We start from the raw sequence: 27,709 nt of genomic DNA, 5'->3' as shown, positions 1-27,709 counted from the left end.
CACCGGGTGTATATACACCTGATAAATCAGCGGATGCACAGACACCTGATAAATCACCGGGTGTATGTACACCTGATAAATCACCGGGAGTATAGACACCTGACGACTCAGCGGGTATATAGACACCTGATAAATCACCGGGTGTATCGATTCCTGGTATTGTGTGGTGTAGCCTGGGGCGTTTATACACCTGATAATGTCGCGTTCAGATTCATCTGATACTTTCGAGTATTTCTGCTCCGCACAGTTCCTATTTCTGTTCTCCCAATCTTCAGCCGCTCTGTCTGCTCAGGGAGCAGTCCTTCGCAATGATTCATCCGTAGAAAAGATTCAACAAAATCCTAGTGTCACCCGAGAAGATCTCCGTATGCGGGCATTTGCATTTTCATGTATTACTAGCACATCAGGATCGCCTTGACTTGCAACACCTGAGAATTGCCAATGAGTTTCTGCTCTGCAATATTGGCCGTGTTTCACGAGGCAGTCGAGAAGTGTTTTCTAGCACATGCTTGTCAGACAATCTAGAAGGAAAAAGTGTACACTTGTACAGAATACATATTGCACGTACATGTGTATACCACCCCGATCGCCGCACATCCCTAGGCTGGGATTGGTGCGCCTTCCTTCCTAGTCCCACTGCCGCTGACTAAATTGTTTGCTTTGCTGCTTGCCTCCCCTAAATGAAGTACACGTTCGCTCCCCCACCACTGCATGGAAGAGATTTTTCCCTCGTGATAAGAATAGACTCCGTCCATCAAACTGTACGAGGTAATCTCGACCTCCAGGTTAGACGGCTGCGGTACTCTTGTGTGGTTCTCTAGCTCTACGAGTCTTTGTTAAGACATCCGATGGAAAATGCCTTCTCGCTAATCATCATTCACACTATCGGTGGAACAACAGACACACCCAAGTACGCTTTTTCTCCTCTTTCGGGAAAGCTCACTGCTGCTCCGTACATAGATGACCACTGTCTCCATTGGACTTCTCCCTCTCCTTCTTGCCATGATCGGAGAATGAAGGAAAAAGAACATAGGGATTCGATAGGCCTTGTGATGCCTATGTTATTTGGAAATCTCGACTGGTCCTTGAAGACTGAGAGTCTGGAGCATAAGAAGCTCTTTGCCAGCTTCTTGGCAAAAAGCTGAATCGTCCCCTCTTCCGTTTTCCAGACGCGACGGACACCCAGGCTCTAACGAACTGTGTTTCTTAGCCTCTCATTTCTTGCAAGCGTCTCAACACAAAAGAACTCTCAATCTCCTTCATGCCTTTCTCGGCACCTTCAGCGGGTTTGTCTTCAGCTTCTACAGCGAGACGGCAGAAGCTCTTTGGCTTGTAGCTGAGTATTGAATGATGAATCATCCATCCTCTTCTCAATAGTAGTCACGCATCTATTCTCATCTTCCATCCTCTTAACCAAAGCAGACATTAGATGAAAGCAATGTCGCTGTGTGCTGTTCAAAATCTCTTACGCGTAGCGCTATCTCCCTCCTCCCACCCGGAGCCGCGCCTCGTCTCTCTCCCTCCTCGTTCGTCTCTCGGGTCGTCATGTAGAGTGGCTACTATTTGAAGAGCCCGTTGGCGGCGTGTTCTCAACAAGAAGGGAAGGGAAAGTACGCAGAAGATCTTCAGCACAGGGTCAGACAGGATTTCTGACGGATTACCGGACAGAAAAGAAAGAAAGGAGAGAGAAAAAGAAGAGAAGAACTAAAGGATCTCCTCCGTCTTCTCATTTCTTCATGGCGAGTGTGCTGGGACAGACAAGGGATCCGGATCGGTCTGCCGCTATGCTTCGTCGAGGCTTCTTTGTTTTAGTTCTTTCAGGGTGTTGAAGGAGCTTTGAATCATTGTGTCTTTCTCTCATGGTGGTTTGGGAGCAAAGCTACCTGGAGTTTCTCTTTTGATCCTTAAAGATAGCAGGGTCTTCGAGTTCAGGCAAACAATCTCTAGCGAGAAGAGTGAACTACGAAATCGATTCATCTGTCGTCTTTTCGTAGGGGAACCCGATCGGTGTCTTCCTTTGTCGTAGTAGACAATAGGAAAGAGTTTCTCTTTGAGGGACGTGGCGATTCCTTCTCTCTGTCCTTTCCTTCATTGCTCCCCTCTTCTCAAGCGAAGACAACCTGGATGTCATGTGCTCTCATCCTTTCATCTGTATTCATAGGGTGGGGTTTCAAGAGAAGAGAAGGATTTTCTCTTTTCTATCTTCTTCTTCTATGCCGGTTCTGACGGAGAACGAGATCAGGAGACAGGCGTCGTCTTTCTATCGTGTATCTCCTCTCTTTCTGTGTACACTCGACGTTTGACGCCTCTCATTCCGTCTCTGTCTACAAACTTTCTCTTGGAAAGAAACTTCCGGAGGAAATTAGTGAGCTCCCCTCTTTCATCTGTATGATCTTTTCTTGATCCAAGGAATAATGGGAAGCTGTTGTCATTCCTACCTGCTGCTTTGCTTTCTCCACCGTGCTGCTTCTCTCGATCTTTCCTACTTTCTATCTTTCGTTGTTTCTTTCTCCTCTGTTACAAATCGACTCATCAAGACAAGGATGGGAGAAAAGAAGAGCCAAAGCGAGTCTTCTTATCTTTCTTTCCATTCTACCTCACGACCATGCTTCTTTACCGTGCTGATCTTCCTCCTTTTCTTCTGTTTCTACTCCGACGATTCAAGAGAATCTAAACATGCGGCGCTGTATTAGCAATAGCTGTATGATGTATCGATGAAGAGTATTCGTGTGTTCTGTCCTGTCCAATCCAGCAAGAGACGACATTCCTCTATCATGACTTTCCTCTCCTTACTCTTGAGAGTCTCTTTATCATTCTTATGCCGTCCTCGTTCCTCTCTTCTTTGACCGCAAGAAGAACAAAGATAGAGAAGGACAGACTCTATAGCAACGAGTTCTTTCAGATAGCGAGATGGTCTTCTCAGACAGAAAGACAAAGCGGAGAGTCTCACCACACACCTCCTGTATATGCATGAGCTGACGAAGGACGCGTTTGCATCTCCAGGTATTGACAACACTTCAGTACATACACACGCGGACAGAGAGAGAGAGAGAGAGAAAGAGACAGAAAGGTAGATACATAGATATCGAGTTAGTTAGAAGATGCAGAACCTCTTTTTCTGCTTCCTAAAGGGATTTCTTTGATAAGAGGCGGGAACTGGTAAAGGAAGACAAACGAGCGTGTCTAGACGTCTTCTGAAGAGCTATCTATAATATCGTAGAACCCCAAGAAAAGGAAAAAGAACTCCCCTCTCTGTCCCAGTCACGCATTCACTTTCCTTCTCTTTAGCTTTCCTCGTCTCACTCATCCTCCTGTCAACGAATCTCCTGGCTCTCTCCTCTTCTTCTTTTTCTCTTGGCAAGGTGTCTGTGAAAATTGCAACTCCGTCTTGTTTCTTCTCTTTCTGTCTCTTCTCTTCCGTCTCTTCCCTAGTCGCCTTAAAGTCCAAGCTATGTGTTCTCGCACCATTCTTCCTTCTACTGATTTGTCGCCTTCCATCTCTTTTCTTCCGTGTAGCTCCATCTTCCTCTCGAACTTCTTCTGTACGAGAACGTAGTGAAGGGTAGCGGTCAGCCCAGGAATCTTCTTGTAGGAGAGAAGTCATCTCTCATATTGTCCAAACAGGTCAACACAAGTCTCTCACTCTCTATTGCTTTTCTTTCTTTCTTTCTTCCTCTCTCCTTCTCTTCTTTTGGCCGTGTGTATGTATGGTGCTCCAAGAAATCTCTTTCTGGGACGTTAGATCTCGCCCTCTGCTTCTTCGAGCCTCCTTCTGCGCCCGCAGAATGACTTACCGCAAGGCTATCAAATCGTCATGTATCGAGAGTATCGATGAATGGTATAGAAAGGGAAGATAAAATGGCTGAAAGACTTCACTCAGGCTTTCCTTCTTCCTCTCTCTCCGCCTAGCGCACAGAAAGGCATCTCGAGACTTCTTTCTCTCAAACATAGCAACACCCACACGGTTCATCTCTCCATTCTATATTACCTTCATCTTTCTCTCTTCTCTTTCTTGTTCTCTTTCCTTCTTTCCTTCTTTTGTCCTGCCCCTAGTTCTATCTTCGTCTTCTCTCGTCGATTCGTTCCGCTTCCTTTTCTTCTTCTTCCTCTGCTGTAGACAGAATCTGATCGAACGGTCCCTAGTCTAAGAGGGAGATTTGCTTCCGTACACGGGGGAGAACAAGCAACGAAAGATAAGCTTTCGAAGAAAAGACGAAAGAACAGAAGAATCTCATGTGTCTCATAAGAGCTTCTCAGATAAACATTTCGACAAAGACCACTACTTTCGAAGTCCCTATGTGTATAGGTAAGAAGAAGTAGTCATATCACTGGGAAGGAATGTCCTCCTTCTCCCCGGATTGTATAGGAGTGAGAAGAGAGAAGAAGAGATCTGGATGATGTAGCGTGAGATTTTCGTGATTCGCTTGAGTGTGATACATACTTGAAAACAAGAGGACTGCGGGGAGATGAATTGACGGGAGATCGATCGTCTCGATATAGAAGAGATCAACTCCTACGGACAAGAAGGGGGTGTAGACAGACGATTCTAAAGAAAATTCTCAGGAAGGGAGTTCGATGTGAAAGGAAGCTTGTCGGGGAAGAGATTCTCTATGTTGTGTATAAACGACTTGGCTTTGCGATAGAACCATGAAAGAGACATGTAGAGAGAGGGACAACCTTGTTTCATAGCGGATGCATATGATTTTCTTTACTATGTGTAGAAGGAACGTCTAGACTTCTCTTTCAACTTCAGGCGCCTCTTCCTGTTCCTTTCTCTCCTTGGTATATGAAAAGAGAACAAAATTTCCCACTTGACTCTTTTTTCGCGTGAGAGGATCTCCCTCCCTCTCTATATAAGCCAATATAGATATATTCAGTGTCGGAGAAGGTAAAGCTTTTTCTTTCAGGACGACAGATTTCAGCAAGGAGAGGTCAGTTTTCATAGACGACTGTCAGGAGGAAAACAGGGGGAGAGCACATCTTAGGAGGTGCACTCTTGAATAGTACATTTAAGTAGGTACTTTCTTGAAAATATAGCCCCCTTCTGCAGCTTGTGTAAGTTTCGTGTCGAGATAGGAGAGGAAGGAAAGGAAGAAAGAGAGAAGAAACGTAGATAGTAGATGTTGTAAACATGTGCCTTCGGAAGGAGGGGAAAGACTCGCACAATGGCGAAGACAAATAGAACATAGAGCCTCTTCCTTCTCCATCTGTTTCACTGATAATGAAATGACAAGGAGGCGGTCTACTTATTCTTTTTCTTCACTTGCCACGGCACGCTTTCTCTTGTCTCCTGCTTCTATCATGAAAACGCATGTGAGAGAGATGAAGAGCTCAGCAGGGGACCAAAGGAGAGACTCGCCAGCGGGTTCTTCTCTTCTTTCTTGTCCTATCACATCTGCTTCTTCCTTGGCTTCTTCATCTTCTTCTGCTCTGCATTCGGGAGAGGGTGCTTCTTCATCTCGAAATGGTTGCCCTCGCAGAGAGGAAACTACTTCTTTTGCTTCGGGGATGAGAGAGATCTCTTCAGAAAAGAAGAAAGAAAAGAAAGGGAAGAGACTCACCGTAGTAAAGAGGGACAGACGTGACCTTGTTCGTGGGAACGGCTTGTATGCGAGTAGTGAGGGCTACGGTAGCAAGAAGAATCTCAAGAAGAGACAGCAGAAGGAGAAAAGAGAGGAAGACGTGGGAGAAGATCTGTGGAAAGAAGATCAGAGCGACGCGCAGGGGAGTACGAAGGAGGGTGGTCGGCGAGGAGGAGATAGAAAAGACCAGTCTATCGATGAGTATAGCGATGTAATGAAGGAAGGAAATCTCGCTGAGAGACCAGACATATGTGGTGGAGATAGGTACATGGGGTGGCGCAGGAAGCCATTGAGGAGAAGCGACTGTGATGACAATAAGAAGAAGCTTGTTGATACAAGGTATCGACAGACCCATTCTCATAGTATAAGCTTGCCTTCTTTATCTTCAGAAGTTTCCTGTAGGTCTCCTCCTTATGTTGGCGACGAAAGGATTGTTTCAAGTCGAAGAACGGTGAAGACAGTGACCACGGTGGGGGGGGGTGATGATAGGAGAGAAGAAGAAGACGAGACAGAGACTGGAGGGGGAGAGACGAGACAAGGAGAAGGAGGATGTGCTTGCATGAGGAGAAGAAAGAAGAGAGAGGGTTTGACAAGGAGCGAGAAAAGACAGGAACACGTGAAAGAAACACAAAACGAGCGAGATCCTTCTCACATGGATAAGAATCTTCTTGATGGCTGTTTTCTTGTCGAGGAGATTTACCTGGATGCATTGGTGACGGGGGCTTGCGGGGAACAACAGGAAGGAAAAGAAGAAGAGAAGGAGAACAACATAGACGGCGTCCTTAGCATGGCGATGAAGAGACTACGGCAAGACGAAGGGAAGAGAAAGAGGAAGATGAAGAATAAGAAGAAGCGGCTGTTCTTTCTGTCTTCTCCTTGGGATGGATCAACGGGATCAGCCGTTCTTCTGACTAGTGGAAACAAAGATTGGCAGCGGATGAATTCTCTCTTTAATCTCTTGGAACGGCAGTCATCTATCCCGAAGAGAGACAGAAAATCTTTCTCTTCTTGTTTGTCTCCACCTCCCTACATGCGATTCGGGAAGAAAGAAGCTCGGGGAGGTGGAAAGATCCCTGACTCGATCTCTTTTCATAATCTCATCCCAAGCAGAATGAAAGGTCGAAAGGAGGAGAAGGGACGTGATGGCCTTATGACAGACAATGAGAGAAAAGGAGAAGGAGGAGGAGGAAAACAAGGAATTGGAGATGAAGAAGGAAGAAATCTTTGGTCATGCCTATCTTCGTCATCGTCCTTCTCTGTTACGACAGACAGTGAGATAAGGGACGAAGAGAAGAACAAGAAGCAGAAGGGCTATGAGGGGTACGCGAAGGTAGTCTTTGAAATTCAAGATGATACCGTCAGCAAGGGAAAGCAAAATCGACTCAGTGGTTTGCAAGAAGAGAAAGAAGAGATCGTCTTCTTTCCTAAGGGGTCCAGGAGAGGAAGACTAGATGGGGATGTCGACGTATTGGTGATGAGGGAGAACAAGAAGAATGAGTGGGTGAGTTGTCCAGGCAGGAGGAGAGCAGATCTTATTATAGGGGAGAGCAGAGAGAGGTCAGAGAGGAGAAGGAGGAGACAAATAAGATCTTTGTCAACAGAGTCTCTCCCTCACTTCTATGTGGTGAAGAAGAACCGAAGAAGAAGAAGTTCTGCTGTCATGGCCACTCCTTCATTCCATCTACAAAGAGGGGACAGCTTGTACAAGAAGAAGAATAAGAAGAAGCAGAAGGATTACAGCAGGCGTCTTTCCAAACACCAAGAAAACGAAGGGGTTTCATCCTTGAAAGAAGACGAACAAGGTACTAAGATTGTGCCTGACGCAAGCAGAATGGAACAACAAGGATACGACGAGAGAATAGAGAAGGAAAAGAGACAGGTCGGTGTCCTCTCATGTACCTCTCAGTCTCAGAAATCTTATGAACAGGTAGAAACGAAAGAAGGCAGGCGTCCCTCGTCCTCTCGTCCACGTCAAGATAGTCAGAAGCCCGAGAAGAAGGAGAGAACTCTTCGTCACATACCGTCATCTCTGTCTTTCCCTTTCTGGGGGAGGAGTAGGACAGAGGGGAGTGTTGCTCACTTTCCCTCTATCCTCCCTTGTGGTTCTTGTGTTGTTTCATCTAGCCTCTCCCCTATTCTTCCTGTGTCTCCTCAGCGATGTCATCATCCCACCCCTTCCACTTACCCTCTGCTTTCCTCTACGCCCTCAAGTAGTCCCTTCATCCCTTCCTCTCGTAGCATTCTTCCTCTCAGCTTCTCTCCCCCCATTCTTTCCTCTCCCCCTGTTCTCGCCTCCTCTCCTCCACTCGTTCCTCTTCCCGGCATCCTGTCTTCTGCACCCCCTTTCCGCTCTTCACCTTCCCTTGTCTCTTCTGCGCCTCTCCTTCCCTCTCCTCCTGTCGTCTCTTCTCCGCCTCTCCTTCCCTCTCCCCCTATGCTGCCTTCTCCCCGCGCCCTTCTCCCTACCTCATCCTCTGTTCGTCTTCCCTGCGCTCACTACTTTCCTCAAAACATGTCCGCCTGCGGTCGCTCTTCTCTTCCAGTTCTCTCCGTCGCCCGTGGCTACTCTCGGCCCGTCTTCCCCTCTGCCTCCTCCTCTCCTCCCATCCTCTCCTCCCCGCGTCTCTCCCCTACTTCCTCATCTCTCCTTGGTCGTAATGCCTGCGCTGTTGGTCACCCGCAGAGCAATAGAACAGTTTCACCGGCCCGCCCTTCCTCTCTCCTCCCTTCCGCGCCTCCTCTTCTCTCTTCTCCTCCTCCTGTGTCCTTCACGCCTTCCATCTCTCCTCATTCTGCCTGTCCCTCCCCTCTCCTCAGTCGTACCTCAAATGGCGAAGGACAGGGTGAGGACAAGAAACGAACGGTCTCTTCACTCTGTAAGGCCTCATCGTCTGTGTCATTTTCTCGTGAAGATGGATCTCTCCAGATGTTCTTCAATCTCTTCTCGCAGGCAAAAGGGGACCCTGCTACGATGACATCACGTAGAAGAGAAACGGGCTCACTTTCGGACGCTCTTGAGCCTGCATGCGGTCGTCATTCAGATACATCCTTGGTAGCATGTACGACTCATGCACGTGCGGCGTCACGAGGAGGCATGTCTGCCGTGGGAGAAGATATTTCTGGCCGATCTCCCACTGTGTCTACAGCTAGTAGCTCACTTCCTTCTGTAGGGGGGACCCTCGATAGGGAAGGTGGAGGAGGGTATCATGTGACTTCCTCTATAGTCAAGAAAGAGACAACATGCATCTCGTCATCCACTCACGTCAATTCTTGTTCGACTTCAAGCCGAAGGCTCCTTACAGCACCATCGGCACCACAAGAATGTGGAAAAGAACGACAGAAGGAAGAACGAAGGGGAGGAGGGAAAGGTGTCAGGGACGATGATTTTAAGCAGGAAAAGGCTAGCGGCCGTCCTCGTGCTTGCATACCGGTCATACGTGACGGAGAAAGTTCACAGAGAGGATCAAGAGAAGGTTTCTCTCTCACAGCAGCAGTGGCATGTGCCGATCTTGAGGAGAAGCTAGAGGGCCTCTCGTCTGTCTCTACGTCTAGTCGTACATACGTCACTGCCGTTCCCACCTCCACTGCAGATGTACGTATGCCGGTGAAGGGAAACGGACAAGGTGAAGAAGAAGAAGGAGCCTTGCCGATGCCGTTGTCAGACCATCGTTCCATGGTATCACTCTCATCTACAGCCAAGACGTGTCCGTCTAAAGCTTCATTCACCTTACTGGAACTATTGAAGTGCAAGAGAAAGACTCCTGAGCCTCCGCTAGCCACTGTCCTCCTCGCTCAAGGATCATCTCTTAATAGCCGTACGAGTACTCATAGCAGCAGCAGCAGCCACATCAGTCATTTCCATGGGCTAGGGTACAACAGGGGTGATAGGAATGTTGAAGAGGGTTGCAATGCCTTCGAATTAGAGAGAAAAGGAGAAGAAAGAGAGGAAGTTGTCTCAACAGAGACAGATGTACAATTCTCCTCGTCCTCCTTTCTTAGTTCGATACTATCATCTTTTGCATATGATATCTCAGGTAAGACAGCATGTTCTTCTGATTGCTACTATCGAGAGACTTCAGAGACATCTCACTATCCTACGGATAGCTGCTTAGTACACCGTGATATACAGCGTCATGACGATAGCCTTTTCTTCACTCCCTACGAAGCCGAGACTGGAGATCGTTTCTTCTCTTCATCCACACGAGCTGCTGGAGTAAGTACAGCTCAGGAACTTTCCTTGGACAGGGATGAAAGAAAGGGTTTCTACACTACAAAGCGCCCTGCAGCCGAAACGAGCGAGGAAGTTTTTCTTTCTCTTACTGAAAGAAAAGACGAAAGATCTTCATGGAAGATAGAAAGAGGAATGAAACCATGTGAAGTAGTGGAATGTAGAAGAGAAGTAGGCAGAGTGTTTGCGATTCCTTCATTCATGCAAACTCCTTCTCCTCATACAGTTCCTTTTCCTCCGTCATTCTTCCAGATGTAACGAAGCTTGTTGATGGGGATGCAGAACAGCAGAAGAGGGAAGTCATGAAGCGAGTAGGCGAGGTCGTAGTCACCACAAGGAAGGCGGAGGGGTAGTAGTCATACTAGAGACAAGGGTTAAGGAAGTGGGCCTGCGTGGTGAGAGGGGGGCTTATTTCTTACAAAGGCATCAAGACGGACAGTGAGATTCACCATGTTTCTCGTCTCTCTCTTCAATGACGTCACGTCAATCAAGAAGGTTATGCTTCATCCCCCGTCAAGGTTATGCACGTATGAATATACATGCATAACAGAATGGATGCGACTGCAAACCATGTATGGATGGATGTCTGCATGTCATAGAGAGAGATATCTGCATGATGTGGACTTCCTCTGCGACGCAACTGTTAAGATGAGACGACTCTCGTGTGCGCTTGTGCCTATTATTCATAACGCCAGGAGTCTGCTCAAGAGGATGCTAGTGTGGGCCTAGACGGCTATTCGAAGACGAACGTCCACTGTGTGAATCGGGCTATATATATGTATATATATGCAGGATTTATGGTATGTATATAAAGATTTTAGGGTTATGACCTAACCGCATCATCTGTCTATATCCATGTATATAGGATATAGAGTATACGTCCGTATCGTTATCCATATGCATGGCTTTGCTTTGACCTTGAATGAATTGCCTACTTCCCCTGTTCGGGTAACTGAGGCTAGACGTCACTCCGCCCTATGGAAGTGTGGCTGTGGCCATACCTACCTACGGCGCCGAATCAAGGCAGGACGTGCGATTTCTTTCCGCCTTCTTTCTTCTCTCAACTAAGGCTGAGGCAGTGAGCAGATTCTTCCTTCAAAAGTCTTTCGTGCTAGAAGGATTTCTCTCTCTTTTCTCCACTAACGACATACAGGGTCGGTGTGTTCCTTCACACTCTGCTACGGCATAGGGAGGTGTTGCTATAGCTACCATAATACAAGAGAGAGAGAGATCAACACACCACATGTGGTGTATATACAGTCGGCGTCAATAGTAGTCGTTCAGGGCTAGTATTCATTCACTGCTTAGCTTCAAATCGACATTCCTCTCTCCTTCGGCCTCAAGCCCGTCTCCAGTCTCTTCGTTCCATCGCCTCTGCGTGTGTATAGCTCCATAGCGAAGATTCATGTAGAAAGAACAGCACTTCTACATCGTTTCTCATCCCGAACTATGTACGTATCGCCTGGCTACACAACCTTCTCGGCCTTCAATGTGCACCTGAAGGCTAGTGAAGATGTTTTCTTCTTTCGAATATGGAAGGCCGGCAGGAAGGAGGCGGAGTATTGGCGGATATCTCCAATACAACTTCGCTTAGACGATCAGGCTGGTGTTCTCTCATGAAGTTAGGACTCCGAGTACAAGACGCTTCATACGTGTCTATAACGCACTTTCAGTCATATATATATATATATATATATGCCCAAGAAGCAGGTGTGTGTAGGGAATATATATATATATCTACGTATATCACACCCCCCTTCTCGTCTACCGTCGGCTCTATTCTTACGTACCGCTCGTGTCTCGCCCCCCAATACCTACCGTCCTGCTGAGTTACGTGAGACAAGGCAGTCCGCCTAGCTTTTCTTCACAAGCAGAGAAAAGGTTCAAGAAATTCCACACTTGCGTATCCATGAAGATGAACGGCATCCTCATCATTGTCGTTCTCACTCTCGTCTTATTCCTTCTTCCCTACACATTGGTATACACCCTTAGTCAACGATATCACGGTGAGGGAGAAAGACGGCGAAAAGGTGTGTTTCATGGGTCTTTCTTCCTCCGTGTGTAGAAAAAAGAAAACCGTGAAGTTTCTTTGTTTCCCTCTGTTAAAGTTAGCGCAAGACAAGTAGCACAGACGGCGAAGAAACTTCAAACTCGGGTGGACAGAGAGACTTTTCAAATCAAGCTTCTTTCCTTTTTGAGACGTCGTGTAGAACGACGAGTACTGCATCATAAAATCTGTCTCTGTCCCCCTACATATATCTCGCTTGCTGTCTCCCGTCCATCTCCATGACTTGAACTCATGAAGAACAACTTCATTCAAATAATGCATAAGAAACGACTCACATACTCTACGTCTCAACATGTTGCTGCTGTATAGACACGAGAGATAGAATATACGTATGTAGAGAGAGTTATAGATGTGAGATCTACCTGTATCTCGATGTGAAAGTCTATCAGGTAGGGTATCTCTCTCTTTCTCCCTCTGTCTGCATGCACACCGTTGGCTGACGGCAATTGAAGCCCTCATCACGCTTAAGCATCCTAGATCACGTGGCCCTCATGGACGGAGGTCCATTTGTCGAATCAGGAGAGAACAAGCTGAAGAAGAAAAAACTTCTCTCGTTCTATGCATGCACGTTGTAGGCATCACAGCCTACACTTTTCTCTCTCTCTTTTTCCTCGCCTCTTCGTCTCTTCTTCTCGTTGTCTTTCTATGAGGAGAGCTCTTCTCTCCTCCTTTTCTTAAGACAGAGAGAGAGGAGTTTCTTCTTCATTCTTCCCTCGGATCAACTTCATCACCATCAACAGGAAGACGACAGCAGCAAACTCTCTCTTCTTTTCTTTTTCAACCTTTTTCTTCTCTTTCTTTTTCTTTCTTCGTTCCTCTTTTGCCTCTTCTCTATTAAAGCTCATCTTCATTCGAAAACAAGACAGTCGTATACAACTCTTCATCTATCTACTCACTCTTTCTCTTAGAATACCGGAAGAAAGACATCTTGGTCTGAGTCAACCATCATCTTTGTTACTTTTCTCTCCCTCTCCTTCTCCTTCTCTTCCTTGCGCCTGCGCCTCTTCCTCCAGCATCATATGGCCTCCCTACATCTCTCTTGTGCTCTTTTTCTTTCTCCTTCCTTTGACACAGTGAGTTAGGAAGTTGGTCTCTTCTTTGCTTCTTCTCAGAAGACGTAGGAAAGGAAGAGAGAGACGAAGAACGAATGTCGAGAACAGAGACTGAGATTATGAGACTTGTATGAAGGAAAGACTAGTGAGCCATGGCAACTTCGCGATTTGCCGAAGAAGAAGAAGAGGAAGAGGCTGAAGCTGCTGCTTGTCCTCTGTTCCAATTAACGCTCACGATCACTGACGACCCTTCCTCCTGTAGCAGTTTCATCGTCATCCAGACATACACGACACCAACACACCCTATATCACCGTTCTTTCTCTCTCTCTCTACATATATATATATATAGATGGATACATGTGTTTACGAGCACAGACTGAAGGGTCTCCATCCACGATGTACCTCCATTGTGTTGTTTTGTATGAGATTAGTGAGGGGTCTCCCCGAGCAGCCAAGCAAACAGGTAACCCCGAGGCAGATAGAAAAATTCTATCACTACTTAGACATATTAGGTCGATCGAAGCGCAGAGCTTGAGATGCTTGTCATCATCTAAAGAAACACATACGCCCCTACGCACAGCTGAGTAGAATAGATCTGCCTACACACATAGAAGGCACCGGCGAAGACACCCTCGGTGATATACAGGCATTTCCTCACATTCTAATAGATAGATAGATAGATAGATAGATAGATAGATAGATACATAGATAGATAGATAGATACATAGATAGATAGATAGATAGATAGATAGATAGATAGTGAGACGAGATGAAAGGAGAGGTGAAGAGAAGAGACATACCTGAATGACGCGGAACTGCTCAGAGAAGTGGGGGGAAGACATCCATGCCTCTACCTGGTAAGCTGCGAACTTATTCTGTGCTGCTATCTGAGACCGACGGAGGACGAAAGAAAGAAGGAAAAGAAAGACGACAGAAATGATAAGACGCAAAAAGAGAAAACGATACAATAAGATTCAAGACACACGATCATACTAGGCCGTGTATATACACCGCACAAAGGAATCATTGCTAGCATGCATGTATTGATTCTCTTCTACATAGACACCGCTGCCTTCTCCCTCCGGTAGAGATATAGGGGACATCGTCACACTTCGCGGAGAAGGAGATAGAAAATATACTTCTGCCAATGCGCCGCTCTATGTACCATATACACATATGTATGTATATACGTGGATACACCCGGTGCAAAGGCGTAACGCATGTGGAGCGATGGATGTAGATAGAAACGGGTATATAGGTACCAACGAGATAGAAAGGTACACACACACACAAAGATCAATAGACGTGAAGAGAAAGCCAAAAAGAAGAAGAGATATATACAGATAGACAGACAGACTGAAGATAGATTGAAGATGGATCAAAGACAGCGGAGTGCGTATGATGTGTGCGTGACAACGTACTTTGATGTAGTCTTCAACTTTAACTCTTCGAGCCTTATCAAAGTCATCTTGACTTAGGTTCTCTTCTCCTCCGGCATCCCCAGTTCTGTTGGTCCGCTGTAGGAGGAAGCGTTGAAGCCTTTGCTGCATTAATCGCCGTAGAAGCGCCGAGAGTGTCGACCAGCCCCCACGTGCTAGCGCTCGATATCTGGAAAAGAGAGGAGCGTCATGGAATTCGGAGTCAACACATCTCCATCGGCCTCACGCGAAGTCACAAGACACTCCAAGTTGATGTACACACTGCATGCGAACTCCTTAAACCACCCACTTCTGTGCCCCCACATGCAGAAATAGAGAGGTAGATTAAGAATAGCTGATAGATAGATTAAACATAGGTGTGAGTTAGACAGATAGATCGAAGAGAAGTACATGAATAGATCAAAGAGAGATAGACTTGAGATAGGCACATAGGTGGATTGAAGATAGATAGATCGACACGGCATATACGTGTCCCTATTGATTTTCCCCCGACTCGGAGAAGTCGTATATAGACGAGACGTGTGTCTATACGTGGTAGTCGTAGTGAATCAATCATACAAAGACATGAATCCCCCTGCATAGCTCCAAGTCCAAGCCACATCTTTGTGTAGATGGATAGGTCCAAGAAAAAAGCCAGAGAGATTTCGCTCGGGGGGAGAAGCCGAACGGGATAATTCACTTCTCATCGTGACAAAATATCTGTTTCTATCACTATGCGTGTTTCAAGGAGACAGAGAGCATCAGGTGAAGGGTTCTCTTCCGTTCTAGCCCTATCCCTAAAGTTGTGCGCATAAACATACTTGAGAGCACACGATGCACTGGCTTATATGTAGATGCAGTCTCAAAGATAGAAAAGCGGAAAGAACGAAGAATGGAGACGATCACTGGGAGGGCGAGAAGGCATATGACAGACAAGATAGAAAGAAAGAAAAGGATCAAAGATATACACGAGGACAGTTCTCACAAGGTAGAAGAAAGACAGCCATTTTGGTCGTAACGAGAGTCTACCTGGCGAATTCTCTACTAAGATGTTGTTGGACTGCGAACTTTTGAGCCGAGATAAAGGAATCGAGCATCGATGCAATAGCATAATCCATATCGATGTTCGATACCACAGGTGATAATCTCATCTTCGCGTTTGCCTGGAAGAAAAAAAAAGGAAAGAAAGAAGACAAGAAAGATAGACAGTCAAAAGATACGATGGACTACTGATCTATTATGATTGAAGTTGTCCCTCCGTTTCACCTGAACCCCTAGCACTTCCTCTTTTTAAAACATACTCCAACCACCACATGCAATGTTGAAACAGCTGTAAATCAAAACAGATACATGTATACACATACTTATATGTGACATATATGTATAAGGATATACATACATCTACGAGGTATATATATATATATATATGGACGTCTGCCAGGGACACCCCTCTCCAACCTTCGGCGACGATGAAGATGCTGGGGATGATTTTTTCCTTCTTCTTCTGTCCCGTTAACGTCTACTCCTTTTCGCTCTAACTATCCAAGGCTTTCTCTTCATCGTCGCTCTTCCTTGTCATGGAAGTCCGTCGTTCTGTCGAGATGACAAGATCACAACACTCCTTTGCTAGTCAAAGACCATGCAGAGAGACAGACGCGAATACAGCTATACATCTCTCTCCATATATATCTATATGTATGTATGAAGTATACAGAGGGAAACGAGATACAGAGTGTCTTACGAATGGATATGCATGCACTGAGAGAGACCGAGATCCTGTGTAAAAGAAAGTCTGTCTTGAGTTACCTCGGCAATCCTGAGAAGAGCTTCAACATGCCTTAGAGTCAGGGGCAAGCCTCCCGTAGCTGACGCTCGTTTACGTAGACGCGCGTAGAAAGAAGAAAGCTTCGATGAAAGAGAGGGAAGAGACGGGTCGAGAACCGGATGGCATGTAGCTCTGTACAATGAAATGTACCAAGTAACGAGAGGATCGTGAAGTGAGAGAAGTTGGTAAAAGATGTCAGAAGATCGCTGTTCTCCTCTTCACAGAAAAAGAACTCCTTCACAAGGCTTGCTCGTTCACGAAGAAAGACGCTGACTCCAAAACGGTGAACCTCTTTTGAAAGACAGAGAAACAGGAGAGAGACGTGATGATGATGATGCTGCTGCTGTATGTACACCGGGAGAGCAGCAGTGATATGCAGATCCAACGCTCGGGGCACACAAAGAAGGTAGGAGAGAGGGAGGTGGAGAATCTAGATGGATGAATACCCGCTCTGATTGCTTGAGTGTATAGACAGTTATCTGTTCCGGAAGAAAAGATGCAAGAGGAAGAGAGACCGGCTCGTCAAAAAAGAATGTATCTCCAGCAAGAATACAGGAGACAGGTAAGAAACATAGATAAACCATTCAAGCATCGAGACCAGTAATACACACTTTCCCTTGAAGGACAGAGAGAAACAGAAAAGAGAGACAAGAGCGTTTGCGTTGCCACTGTGTATCTGGCCGTTGTTCTACTCGTCCTTGTAGAAAAGAGTAGGCCTCGTAGGTACAGGAAGTTCTTCAACTTCGACGTAGTAAGACAACTCTTACGATACAGATGAATCTAAGGCGTACATACGTAGACTAAAGGACACACGTCCGGAAGAAATAGATCAATAGATAGATAGAGAAATCAGATGTGGATAGATAGGAAGCTTAATGAGAGAGAGACAGATGGACTAAGGAGAGGCTGATAAATACAACGAAGAAAGTCAGATAGATGAATCGTCTTGTAAGTGGGTTTGCTTGTCGTCGTCGTCGTCGAACTACAGTACCTTGCATAGAGTATGTATTTTTGTAGAAGGTCTTGAGGTATAGGTTCACATGCTTGGTTCCCGAGCATAATGTGTTCTAGCTCTTCCATACGTCTCTGGTGATCTTCAAGATGCGTAATATTGGGGTGAGAAAGCTGATGATTAGTCAGCACGTATTCAGCCAAATAGAAATCTTCATCAGCATCCGGCTGTACAGACACATGGAAAGCACAAGAGGAAAGAACAAGCGGGTTTCTTTGGATCAAGAAAGCGCAATCAGACTTCTGCAAACCTCTTCCTTATGACCTTCTCTACAAGAATCACTAAAGACGACCTGACGTGGCAACAGAATAGGAATACATACATATAGATGTATAAGGAGTAGATAATATAGCAGGAAAAAAACATAGAAACACGCATATATCCCCCCGCGGAGAAACCAATGTGAGAAGTGTATATACAGGTAGATTGTCTCTATTAGTACATACATATATGTATATGCCTACGCATACGGGTTGACGGAAACTGATGAACGTAGAGGTGCGAGAGACGAAAAATCCTGCATGTATCATTCACCCTCGTAGACATCTGTATCTATCTGTCTAGATCTATCCATTCATCTGTCTTCCTGCGTGTCTCTAAGTCCTCTACATATACCCACACCTCCACAGAAAGGACAGAAACACACATATCTATCTGTCTATCCATGTATATATCAATCTGATAGATCGCGTTCGTATGTAAGACAAAAAGGAAGTCCTCTCCCTCCCTGTTCATATCTGCCGAGAGAGATACAGCTCTTAGTAGAGAAAAGAAGAAATGAGAGATATCTCGAATAGATAGATAAATAGCTGCATTTCTTTCTCGCTCTCTCCATTATGCCGAGAAGACTCTCCAGGAAAAGAACTGCGCGACGCTGTCAACTTTTCTATCTTTCTCCAAAATGAGTGTATGACAGTTTCCTTCCAAAAATCCTTTTCTATATCTACACCCAAGCTGTCTTTCTTGACTGGATGAATCTCCTTCTTCCTCTACGAGGATCTGCACTTTCTTCTTAAGACTTACAACATCCCGGAGAACAGCAATCAAGTCAAAACGTGAGAGAATAGGATCAGAGAGATCGACGTTCTCCTTGAAGGTATATGACGGAATATACCTTCCTGCATACAGATGTGATACACCATCACACACATACACATACACGCACTCTCATTCATTACCACATATATATATATATGTAGATGTATAGACTATAGCGACACTCGGGTCATGTTTCTTTCGATCAGCTTCAGTTCTTCATAGCATATACAAACGAGAAAGACACCTAGAGAGAGAGAGTGGGTAAAACGTAGTCTTTCACAGACTGGGAGATACGACAGACTCCGTGATCTTCTTGCTTTCTGGAAGAAGGAAGCGAACTGCATGCATTTGACTTGAATTCTATGAAAGTGATACAGATACGTTGGTCTTCGCCACCTAGCGGCACCTTCATAATGACTAGCAGCTGAAGCTGATATCCAATCCTTCACTTCTCAAGCAACGAAAGAATCAGAGCTATAAGAGAACCTCTCTGATACAAGTCGACAGAAGCAAGAAAAAGATCGTCAAAGCTAGACTGGAACATTCATGATACTACGAAGGCATGCATGTGCGCATGCATGCTATGGAGAGAGAGATTCAAGGACAGGCTTAGCAAAGTCCTTACTCCCCTCCTGAAGTATATTCAAACAAGGATGTAAGAGGAGAAACAGGAATGTTGTCTTGAAACGCTTTTCCCGAGATAAAAGAAGAGACACATGATATGAGATACATGAAAGAAGGCAGAAAGAACGAGAGAAGATGAAGAAGGAAAAGATGAAAGAAAAACGGGGTAGTCGTATAACTGCCAGTAATCGATCTACGAAAGAAGGAGAAGGGGGTAAGAGAAAATTCTTCTGAGGGTTCAGTACTTCTTTCTTTCTTTCTCCCTCTTACCAAATTTCGGGTTTGCAGCGGCTATGACGGAACATCGAGCTCTTAATGTTGTGACAATACCAGCCTTGGAGATTGAAATCGACTGTTGTTCCATAGCTTCATGAATCGATACTCGATCACGTTCTCCCATCTTATCAAACTCATCTATTAGGCAAATTCCTTCGTCGGCTAACACCAAAGCTCCTCCTTCTAAAGTCCACTCTCCTGTCTGCGGATCTCTGTAGAAGAAGAAGAAAAAAGAGAGGGGAAAGAAAGCTTCTCTACTGTGACTGCGAAGGTATGGTCTCCTATCTTTCTCTTCTTACGTATGCTCATTCAAGTCAAGACACTGTTTGACGAATCTACCGCGTCGCATGCATATTGGACTTCATGGGTATGGCTGTTTTCGAGAGACACATAAGTATGGTGAAACGTATGAACATACACACCTAAATTCGTGTAGAAATAAGTATACAGAAGCAAGTGTGAGACACAACTGTGAAGCTCTCCCACTCTCTTCATGTAGTAACCACCTCACTCGTCAGAGATAGACCTACACACAGATAGATAGATACATATATATATATATACATATATATATATATATATCCGCCACCAGAGGCGACTGACTACTGTTTCAGGAGATGTCTTCTTACCTTCGAACTCCCGCAGTTAGACCCACAGCAGACGCTCCTTTGCCTGTTGTACATACAGTTCGAGGGAATGTTCGAGCGACGTACTGCAGTGCTTGAGACTTTCCCAAACCAGGGTCACCTGAAGACAAAGAGAAGTCGAAAGGTCGGTCACCCTCGGAAGATATTCGACACTCCGAAAGCTTGCATAGATTTTTCTTCCTCTTCCCTTGGGAGGATGTGTACATCCTTGTATACACGTAACTGTGTATCCTTTCCCATACAGAGGTTTGCCCCCCTCCATCCATACGCACATGCACACCTGGGGAATCTTCACTTTTGTAGACTCCGATGCCAAGTAATGGTTCAGAGAGTGATACATGGAGATACTTGCGCANNGGCACCCCTCCTCTTTCTCATCTGTTGGTGTTCATACGAATAGATACAGATATAGGAACACAGATGTGTGTGCACACGTACAGACACCTATACACATTCACATGCCTAGCCTAAGAGATGAATCTGATCTTTCATAGTCCTTCTTACCTAATAGAAGGATATTAATATCTCCACGAATGACATGAGGACTTGACCCTGTCCCTCCGCCTTCTCCTCCCCCTCCTCCTTGTCCTCCCCCTCCGCCACGACCCCACATGCCTCCACCCATAGGCAGAGACTCCTGCTGTCCCATCCCCCCTGGCACCCCCGCCCTTCCCGTCCCCCCTCGTCCTCCTGCTAGGAGACTTTCAACTGTCCCAGCACCTCCGCCCCCGGTTCCTATACTTCGACCTTTAGGGACACCTCCGAAGAGAGCATAAGCTAGAGCGGTTTTGATCTCTCGATTGCCCCACAGGGCGGGAGCAATCGAGGCAATGATTCTTTCGCGTATATGAGGATCTTTGGAGAGTTGTTTGATAGCATCGATGTCGTCTTCTGTCATATCTGTAAGTCGAGCGTCATTCTTACGTATGACATTATTGGCTAAGATCTCTGTACCTAAGATAGGAAACCCTGTTCGGACATTCAGAGAGGCATCACACTTGGTCTGGTAGATACCTAAGACCTCTACTTCTTCCCCTGGTTTGATCGAGTCGACCAGCTCCCCTGTCACAAGAACTTCGCGCTGTCGTGGTGGACGCCCCGGTGGGACTTTCCCCGGAGATTCTTGAAGTGTGAGTCTTTGGAAGTCAACGAACGCTGTCTTCACACGATCTATGATGAAGCGAGAGCCTTGGCAGTGAAGGCATCTGAAAAAGAGAGAGAAAGAAAAGAAAGGATAGGGTCCTCCGAGGTGAAGAGTAAAGACGTCCTAGTGAAGGGGCAGGCAGATAGAGACATTGAGAAGCTCAAGAGAGAATCTCGCAGACATAGACAGAGGCAAGTATCTACGATCCAGATATGTATCTGTATGGGCCGATGCACGTATATGTAGATGTATGTATGTGTGGAAGTCTCTTGGGTAGAAGATGCATGGTGAATACCGGGACAACAGAAATGTATTGTGAAGAGAGAAATCATTGCCCAAGAGAGGAAAGAACGAGAGAGTGTCAGTGAGTCACGTGGTGGAAAGAACGGAAGTCTCGAGGCGAGATCCATACATTAAGCACAGATAGACAGATAGATTAGGGATAGATAGATAGACAGATAGATTAGATAGATAGATATCTCTTAAGGACAAAGAAATCCAACGGGATAGCAGGAGAGGTTCCTCTGAGAACAAGGAAGGGGGGAGAGTGTGAATAGAATGATGCTTCAATCATCCATCTACATCTAAGTTCGACACTTGCAGAACAGAAAGAGTTCAGTGGCTAGAATAACCAGAGGACTCCTTAGACCACGATCAAGCTCTTTATTCCGTTGCTAGAATAAAAAAGAGTGACAGGGAGGCGCGCATGTCCCCCCCTCTCTCCAGCAGAAACAAAACCCCCACGCACAGGACCTTTTCAAGACACCGGTGTAGTTAGCTAGCTAGAATAAGGATGAATGTCTACATCTATGGTGTCTAGATTACCATACTGGACGTCAGATACTGTGGAGTAGAAGAAAGCGAATGTTTAGTAGATGAAGAAGCTGGGTGTCTATACTTCATCCCTCATAAGAGGAGACGCTCCTCAAGAACGGAGAGTTTGGAAAGAAAAAAGATCAACAAGGCCCATCATGTGAAGCGACATAAAGACCGGAAGAAAAGACGCCAGAAGAGAGAAAATCGCCGGGGAGGAAGGAGCCTGTTGACTAACATTCATCCTTGCTTACTTTCTCGGGAAGTTTTCGTTCTTTTTCCCTTCTATGATCTGTATTGGGACGTCACTGACATTTTGCAGACAGTTATTACACTTAAGATAGAGAAGCCTCATCTTGGGCATAACTGAAGAACGACGTGTAATGACACCGGAGACACATATCAAGCCATTGAGATCTCGACACCGTAGATGTCGGAGTTCTTCTCTGTAGGGCCAGTCAGTTAGAATGACAGAGCAGATCCGAGTTGAATAGAGAGAAGGACAAGCCGTCTGAGCCTCTACGGTTACAGCGTCGCTCATCACTTGCAGAACGCCTAAAGGGTAGGCTTCAAGCCACTTGACGAGCTGATCGGAGAGATGGATCAGATGGCGTGTATCGACTAAAAGAGATGTCTTATCCTCTGAAGACCGAAGAGAAACAGACAACGGAAACACACAAGAAAAGACGACAGAAGGGGCAACAAAATGAAGAAGCGATGTCGTCGCAGCGTAAGGCAAAGAGCCTTTACCTATATACAGCCAGCCGTGCACAGGCTTCATGTACGTACATATATACACAAACTATACACATAGATATATATGAACTATATATAGCCCTCTATGTACGCTACATGCAAGTGCAGCAGCGCTACAAATGGATAAATACGAGTTTAGTCCGAAGGCAGCATGAGTAGGAGGAGGTGGGATTGCTCATGTGAAAAGAAAGAGGAGAGAGCTTTTCTTGGGGTTACCTCGAATCATGACTTGAATTTTGTCAAGGTAGTGAAGAGCTTTATCTTCTTCTCCTCGACCGCCTTGTTCTGCCTCATCATCGTCTTCCGCTTCAGAAAGACCATGCTGACTGCGCCGATACGCATGGAGATTGAACGTATAAAGAAAGAACTTGAAGAGAGTATCTGTTGCCTGCTGATGTGTCTCTCCAAAGGGGACGAGCCCTGGGTTGGACTCAGTTAGTAGTTTCTATACGCAAACAAGAAGAAAGCCATACCACATACAACAAGTACTGACAAGCTGAAGGAGAGAGGAGCTGTATTTACACCTGCACCCGCATGCAGCCGCTGCATGCAAACCCAGGTGTGGAAAAAAAAAAGAGAGAGAAATGTCTTTACAGACAGGAAGACCCATGCCGACATAGGAACCAACATACTCGATACTGAATATCGATCTATGCACGGTCCAATGAACGTAGTGAAACAGAAAAGCTGACCTAGAAATGAACATATATCTCTCTCTATACATGTGTCTATATATGTACGTAGGTGAGGGATGACAACTGGAACAGCAGAGGTGGTACTTATCATGAAGAAGTAGGTGTGAACGGATACATACTCTACGTATACATCATAGAGTATAGGGAGATGCCCGTACATATCAATGTTGAAGGAAAGAAAACTCCCTTCATGACTACAGGCAGCCGTGGAGCAGCTCTCACCTACGAAAAAAGCCTCACATGTATATACATAGGTCCGGATATACGTACATAGGGAGATGGGGACGACACATGCAATGAAAGACGAGAAGGAGAAAAGAGAAGCTCGGTTCCTGAAGACCCTAGTGATACATCAGAGAGAGAGGGGAATGCTGTACCTTAGCTTCATTGAGATCATGAAGATTGATTTGCTCAGCCCCGGGTCTTCCAGCAAAACCCCCAGTGGCATAGTATCGACGTCTACGCTGCTCTACTCTTTGTAGGACACGGTCCATCTCTGAAGCTCCTTCATCTTCATCCTCTATCAGACATGGCATCCATAGACAAAAAAGAACAACACGGCAGGAATAAGATGCGCCCCCCAAGTGATCGAGCTCTGTGCACGAGAGGAAGGTTTCTTGCCTCTGTCGGATGAATCATCCGTGGAAAACGTACAGACGGGCAATTTCTTGCTTTCTACAGTCACCTCACCCCTCTCGCATACACTTAGACGGCATGACTTTCAGCGATTGTCCCTAGGTGTCTCTATCCTCTCAGATCTAACAGATGAGGAAAGCAGTCGGCCCTTTTGCCTCCACTGCATCTATATCGATAGATAGATAGATAGAGATGTGCGACTCACTGTATAGCCATCTTCCTGCTTCGATGGAAAGAGCCTTTAAGTTAGGGTTGTGATGCGATCTCGTAAAGACCCTCGACTATCAGAAATATAACTCAGTGGGAGGCACAAGAGAGGAGATCAGACACACTCTCCTCATGTAGAATTGCGGCGAAAGTTAGATGGATGGCACATATACCTAGATAGGTAAATAGAAGAAGAGTCTGGAAGGAGAGAACACCTCGATGTAGAGCAGTCGGTCTTCTCTTAGCGAATGACAAAGACTAGATGTTTGTAGAAGATGCCATACATGGAAGAAAGGTGTGGATATGAAACACCAGATCACGCCAGATAAGAGATCTGACGGCAGGGGAAACAGAGTCCCTTCTTCCTCTCCCTTTTCAACTTACCAAGTAACTGCGCCCATATATCTCGTTTCGATGCTCTTTCGCCTCTTTGCTTTCTACGAGCCTCTTTCTCGCGAGCGGCTAAATGGCGTTCTGCAGCACGTCGGGCTTTATCTTCGAGATTTTCGTCGAAGTCTTCGAGTCCTTCATCATCGATAAGAGAAGCATCGAAGGCATCCGCATCCACACCAGCAGCTAGAAAGGCTTCTTTCTCTCTCTCATCATCTCTGATAATGATTGGAGACAGCACAGGAAGAAAGAATAGAGCAAGCAGCCGCGACATTGCTAGAGAGGTATGTAATCGGAGGGAAAAAGGGGATATGACAAGAGGCTCTAATCTTCTCGCTTCAGCCTTACCCTCTACCATGTAGGCAAACGAGTATACCCTTGACTACATATGGAAAGCTGCCTACCTTGGGTAGGTGGCAAGGCGCAGATGTATGAATGAAGGTGTATGTATGTACGTTTCTTTTGTGTGGATACACGATGAGGAAAACGAACAGAAAGAAGATGAAAAGAAGCATAATCTATATCCGTAGGTCTTCTTCCTTCCCCAGGCATGCCGGACTATCCACAGAGATATGAAAGCGCCTGGTACACGAGAGTCTTTTTCTTGAACATACTCATCGATATAGACAGAAGGAAATGATTCAGAACCAGTCCTCTGCCTCTGAGGTGTCTGTACACTCTAGAAAGACTGACCGCATGCCAAAGACAAGGTCATCGGCATTTTCCTCATCGATAATTTTCTCTCCTTCTTGTTCAGCACGACGTTCCTCAAGATCAAGCTCTCTACTTCCTTGGAAATAATCGACATTTTCATCTATAACACCCCCACGGAGACGTCCTTCTTCTTCATCTTCGTCGTCGACCTCCGACAGAACGAAGCGCTCTAAAGACAGAGAAAGATAAACAAGACAACAAGCAACTCTGTAGTCACGTGTCTGGAGAAACGAGAAGGAAAGAGCACTCCGAAGATGCACTAGACACAACACCCCTCTCCCCTGCCCTCTAAAGGTACACACTGATTGCATGCAGCACCAAGCAAAGCCCCCACTCATATAGAAAAGTGCAAGCAGAGTAGAAAAGCATCAATACTTATGTATGTATGTATGTGTACGCATATACATATGAATGCGTGTGTAGAAATGTTTGCATGTGCCTGTGCGTATGAATATGTATGTATACGTGTATTTATGTACGCATGTATGTATTTATGTATCTATGTATGTATGAGTACGTATGTGTGAACATGTATTCATGTATGAATATGAATGTATGTATGTATATATGTGCATGAATATGTGTGTATGTAGAGTGGGTATATGCATATCTACAGGTAGATATACTCCATATGCTGTATCATCACAGACGTAAATACAGTACCGAGGCGTCACAATAGATACAGACCGGAGACCATTCTTATTCTAGAGATGTTCATGTATCATAATTCGGAGGGTGGCAGCTGAAGACAGATCGCGAGATAGAGGAGAAAGAGAAGAAGAAGTAGTAGAGAAAGAGACAGCGAAAGGGATAAGAGGACAAAGAATAAAAGAGACGGCAACATGTATGAAGTTGCAGGCAAGCTGTTGAACTCACCGCCACGTTGCGTCGGTTCTTCTTCTTCTTCCCCTTCATCGTTTCGGTTGTCCGTAGGAGGATCATTCTCTCCACTTGGACGGCCTCCTCCTCTGCCGCTGTATCCTGACTGTATGAAATTCCGCATAGAGAAAATGAACGTCTCTCGTGAGTGTGAGATAGAAACGCTCGAGAAAACATCATTGAAAGGTCATCCAAAGACAGAGTTGTCCTCCTATTTCTCTTTTATCTCCCTCTTATTGCACTACAAAGGAACGAGAAAGAATGACGTGTCTATGCATATGTAGACTATAGCGTGTTCATACGTATATAGAAAGAGAGAGCGAGAAGTGGTTTAGTACATGAGAAGAGAGAAACAACACAAGACTGCTGAAGTCATTCACTGTGTACTATCTCCTCTTCTTTAGCAGGGCGAAAAGGGGAAATCTTGGAGAAAGTTCCCTCGATGAACGTGTATAAACACTTAGTTGAAGTTACCTCAGCAAGCGCCCAGGAGGAGTTGTGATCTTCCCCGTAGATATCAAAGGAAAGAAAGACGTGAACAATGCGATACCCGGCTCCGTACACAGAAGGACATAGAAAGGACGACTAGGACACGGGAGAAGGTATCATCCCGGGAGGACAGAAAGAAAGAGAGACCAGGCGAGCTACTACGACTACTACTATCTTCCGCTTCCCCGGCTTTATGCGTTTTCTCAGAGAGCGAGGAAAAAAGAAGATTCTGCTCAGGAGAGCTACACAAAACAGCAGTGGTCCACTCAGTAGGCATTCCATATGGACACTAGAATACCTTTCGACAGAAAAGTAACCAACTTTCATACATATAGGAGTAAGAGGAGGGGAGATTGAGAAGAAGCCATGTTTCATATGACGTGACTCCGTAATGAGGAAAAGGATGAATTAACAGTCTTCTTATCAACTACCACATATCTCGGAGAGGACCTCTCTCGTCCTTGCTACTAGGAGAAGAGTCGGTTGGGGAGGGGTGTTTATTCAAGCAGCCTAGGCAGTTTAAGAAGACTAGATCATTTCTCCTCCTTTCTAATACTCCAGGCTTGCATACATATTGCAATTCATGTGAAGTTGAGCCTGGTACCAAGGAGGGCTCCTGGAATCCGCCCAGTAGACAGGCGAAGTAAGAGAGGACGAAATGTCAGGTAAGAAACGGAGAGAATGGGTGAATCGAAGAATGTAGTTAGATGTGTTCAGCTCCTTCGCTTATACGTAGAAGGGAGACGTCAGCAGTGACACGGGTCAAGAAGAAAGAGCCAGGGAAAAGACCACCTAGGGAGAGAAAGCATGCTGTGTGTGGTCTTTTTCTCGATGTGATTCTCCGCTTGACCAGCAAGGTCCATGTGTGTTTCAAGGAGTGGTCAATAGACGCCTTAAGCTTTGCAGCGATGAAGAGAAGACGGGAAGAGGAAACAAGTTGCCTGGGACTGTCTCTTTTCCTTACCATGGCTGTTAATCTGACGATACACAGTCAGGAGGTAGTTAGAAGAAAGATAGATAGACGGAATGGCCGATAATGAAAGAGAAGAGTCAAGTAGAGGGGAGAACCAACACACCCGATCTGAAGGCGAAAAAGAGAAGCTGAGGTAGCTGGACTCGGTTAGTGTAGGGATGGCAGTTCTTGAAGACAGCCTAGGAGAGGAGGAAATTCTGTCGACACAAAGACGAACGAAACATAGCCAAGCAAAGACGGGG

The 27,709-nt window shown here is 45.7% G+C and overlaps 2 protein-coding genes across 2 annotated transcripts in view; one reads left to right on the top strand and one right to left on the bottom strand.

The window, feature by feature from the left end:
- Window positions 1-1,313: 1,313 nt before the first annotated feature.
- On the top strand, window positions 1,314-10,895 carry CSUI_002599 (uncharacterized protein). The gene has a single exon (XM_068062799.1). It carries the CDS (start codon window positions 5,227-5,229, stop codon window positions 10,066-10,068), a length of 4,842 nt encoding a protein of 1,613 aa, XP_067925225.1. The 5' UTR covers window positions 1,314-5,226; the 3' UTR covers window positions 10,069-10,895.
- A 610-nt stretch (window positions 10,896-11,505) lies between these two features.
- The window catches only part of CSUI_002598 (dna replication licensing factor mcm2), a 16,747-nt gene continuing 543 nt past the window's right edge, over window positions 11,506-27,709 (bottom strand). The window contains exons 1-17 of the mRNA XM_068062798.1: window positions 27,459-27,709; window positions 26,003-26,129; window positions 25,106-25,295; window positions 24,407-24,630; window positions 23,557-23,699; window positions 22,701-22,929; window positions 21,983-22,370; window positions 20,276-20,976; window positions 19,754-19,871; window positions 19,119-19,336; window positions 18,210-18,304; window positions 17,166-17,353; window positions 16,156-16,306; window positions 15,379-15,512; window positions 14,353-14,539; window positions 13,732-13,818; window positions 11,506-13,186 (exon numbers count right to left, since the gene is read on the bottom strand). The exon at window positions 27,459-27,709 is cut by the window's right edge and continues 543 nt beyond it. Coding sequence (XP_067925224.1) covers window positions 13,073-13,186; window positions 13,732-13,818; window positions 14,353-14,539; window positions 15,379-15,512; window positions 16,156-16,306; window positions 17,166-17,353; window positions 18,210-18,304; window positions 19,119-19,336; window positions 19,754-19,871; window positions 20,276-20,976; window positions 21,983-22,370; window positions 22,701-22,929; window positions 23,557-23,699; window positions 24,407-24,630; window positions 25,106-25,295; window positions 26,003-26,129; window positions 27,459-27,461 — 3,297 coding nt within the window. The 5' untranslated portion in view covers window positions 27,462-27,709 and the 3' untranslated portion in view covers window positions 11,506-13,072. The remainder of the gene's footprint in view (window positions 13,187-13,731; window positions 13,819-14,352; window positions 14,540-15,378; window positions 15,513-16,155; window positions 16,307-17,165; window positions 17,354-18,209; window positions 18,305-19,118; window positions 19,337-19,753; window positions 19,872-20,275; window positions 20,977-21,982; window positions 22,371-22,700; window positions 22,930-23,556; window positions 23,700-24,406; window positions 24,631-25,105; window positions 25,296-26,002; window positions 26,130-27,458) is intronic.

Source organism: Cystoisospora suis, assembly GCF_002600585.1.
Source record: "Cystoisospora suis strain Wien I chromosome Unknown contig_1081, whole genome shotgun sequence".
Lineage (NCBI taxonomy): Eukaryota > Apicomplexa > Conoidasida > Eucoccidiorida > Sarcocystidae > Cystoisospora > Cystoisospora suis.
The sequence above is the reverse complement of the archived record's forward strand: the minus strand, read 5'-3'. Positions and strand labels throughout refer to the sequence as shown.

Coding starts and splice junctions, on each gene's coding strand:
- CSUI_002599 (XM_068062799.1), top strand. CDS start 5,227: ATGACAAGGAGGCGGTCTACTTATTCTTTTTCTTCACTTGCCACGGCA.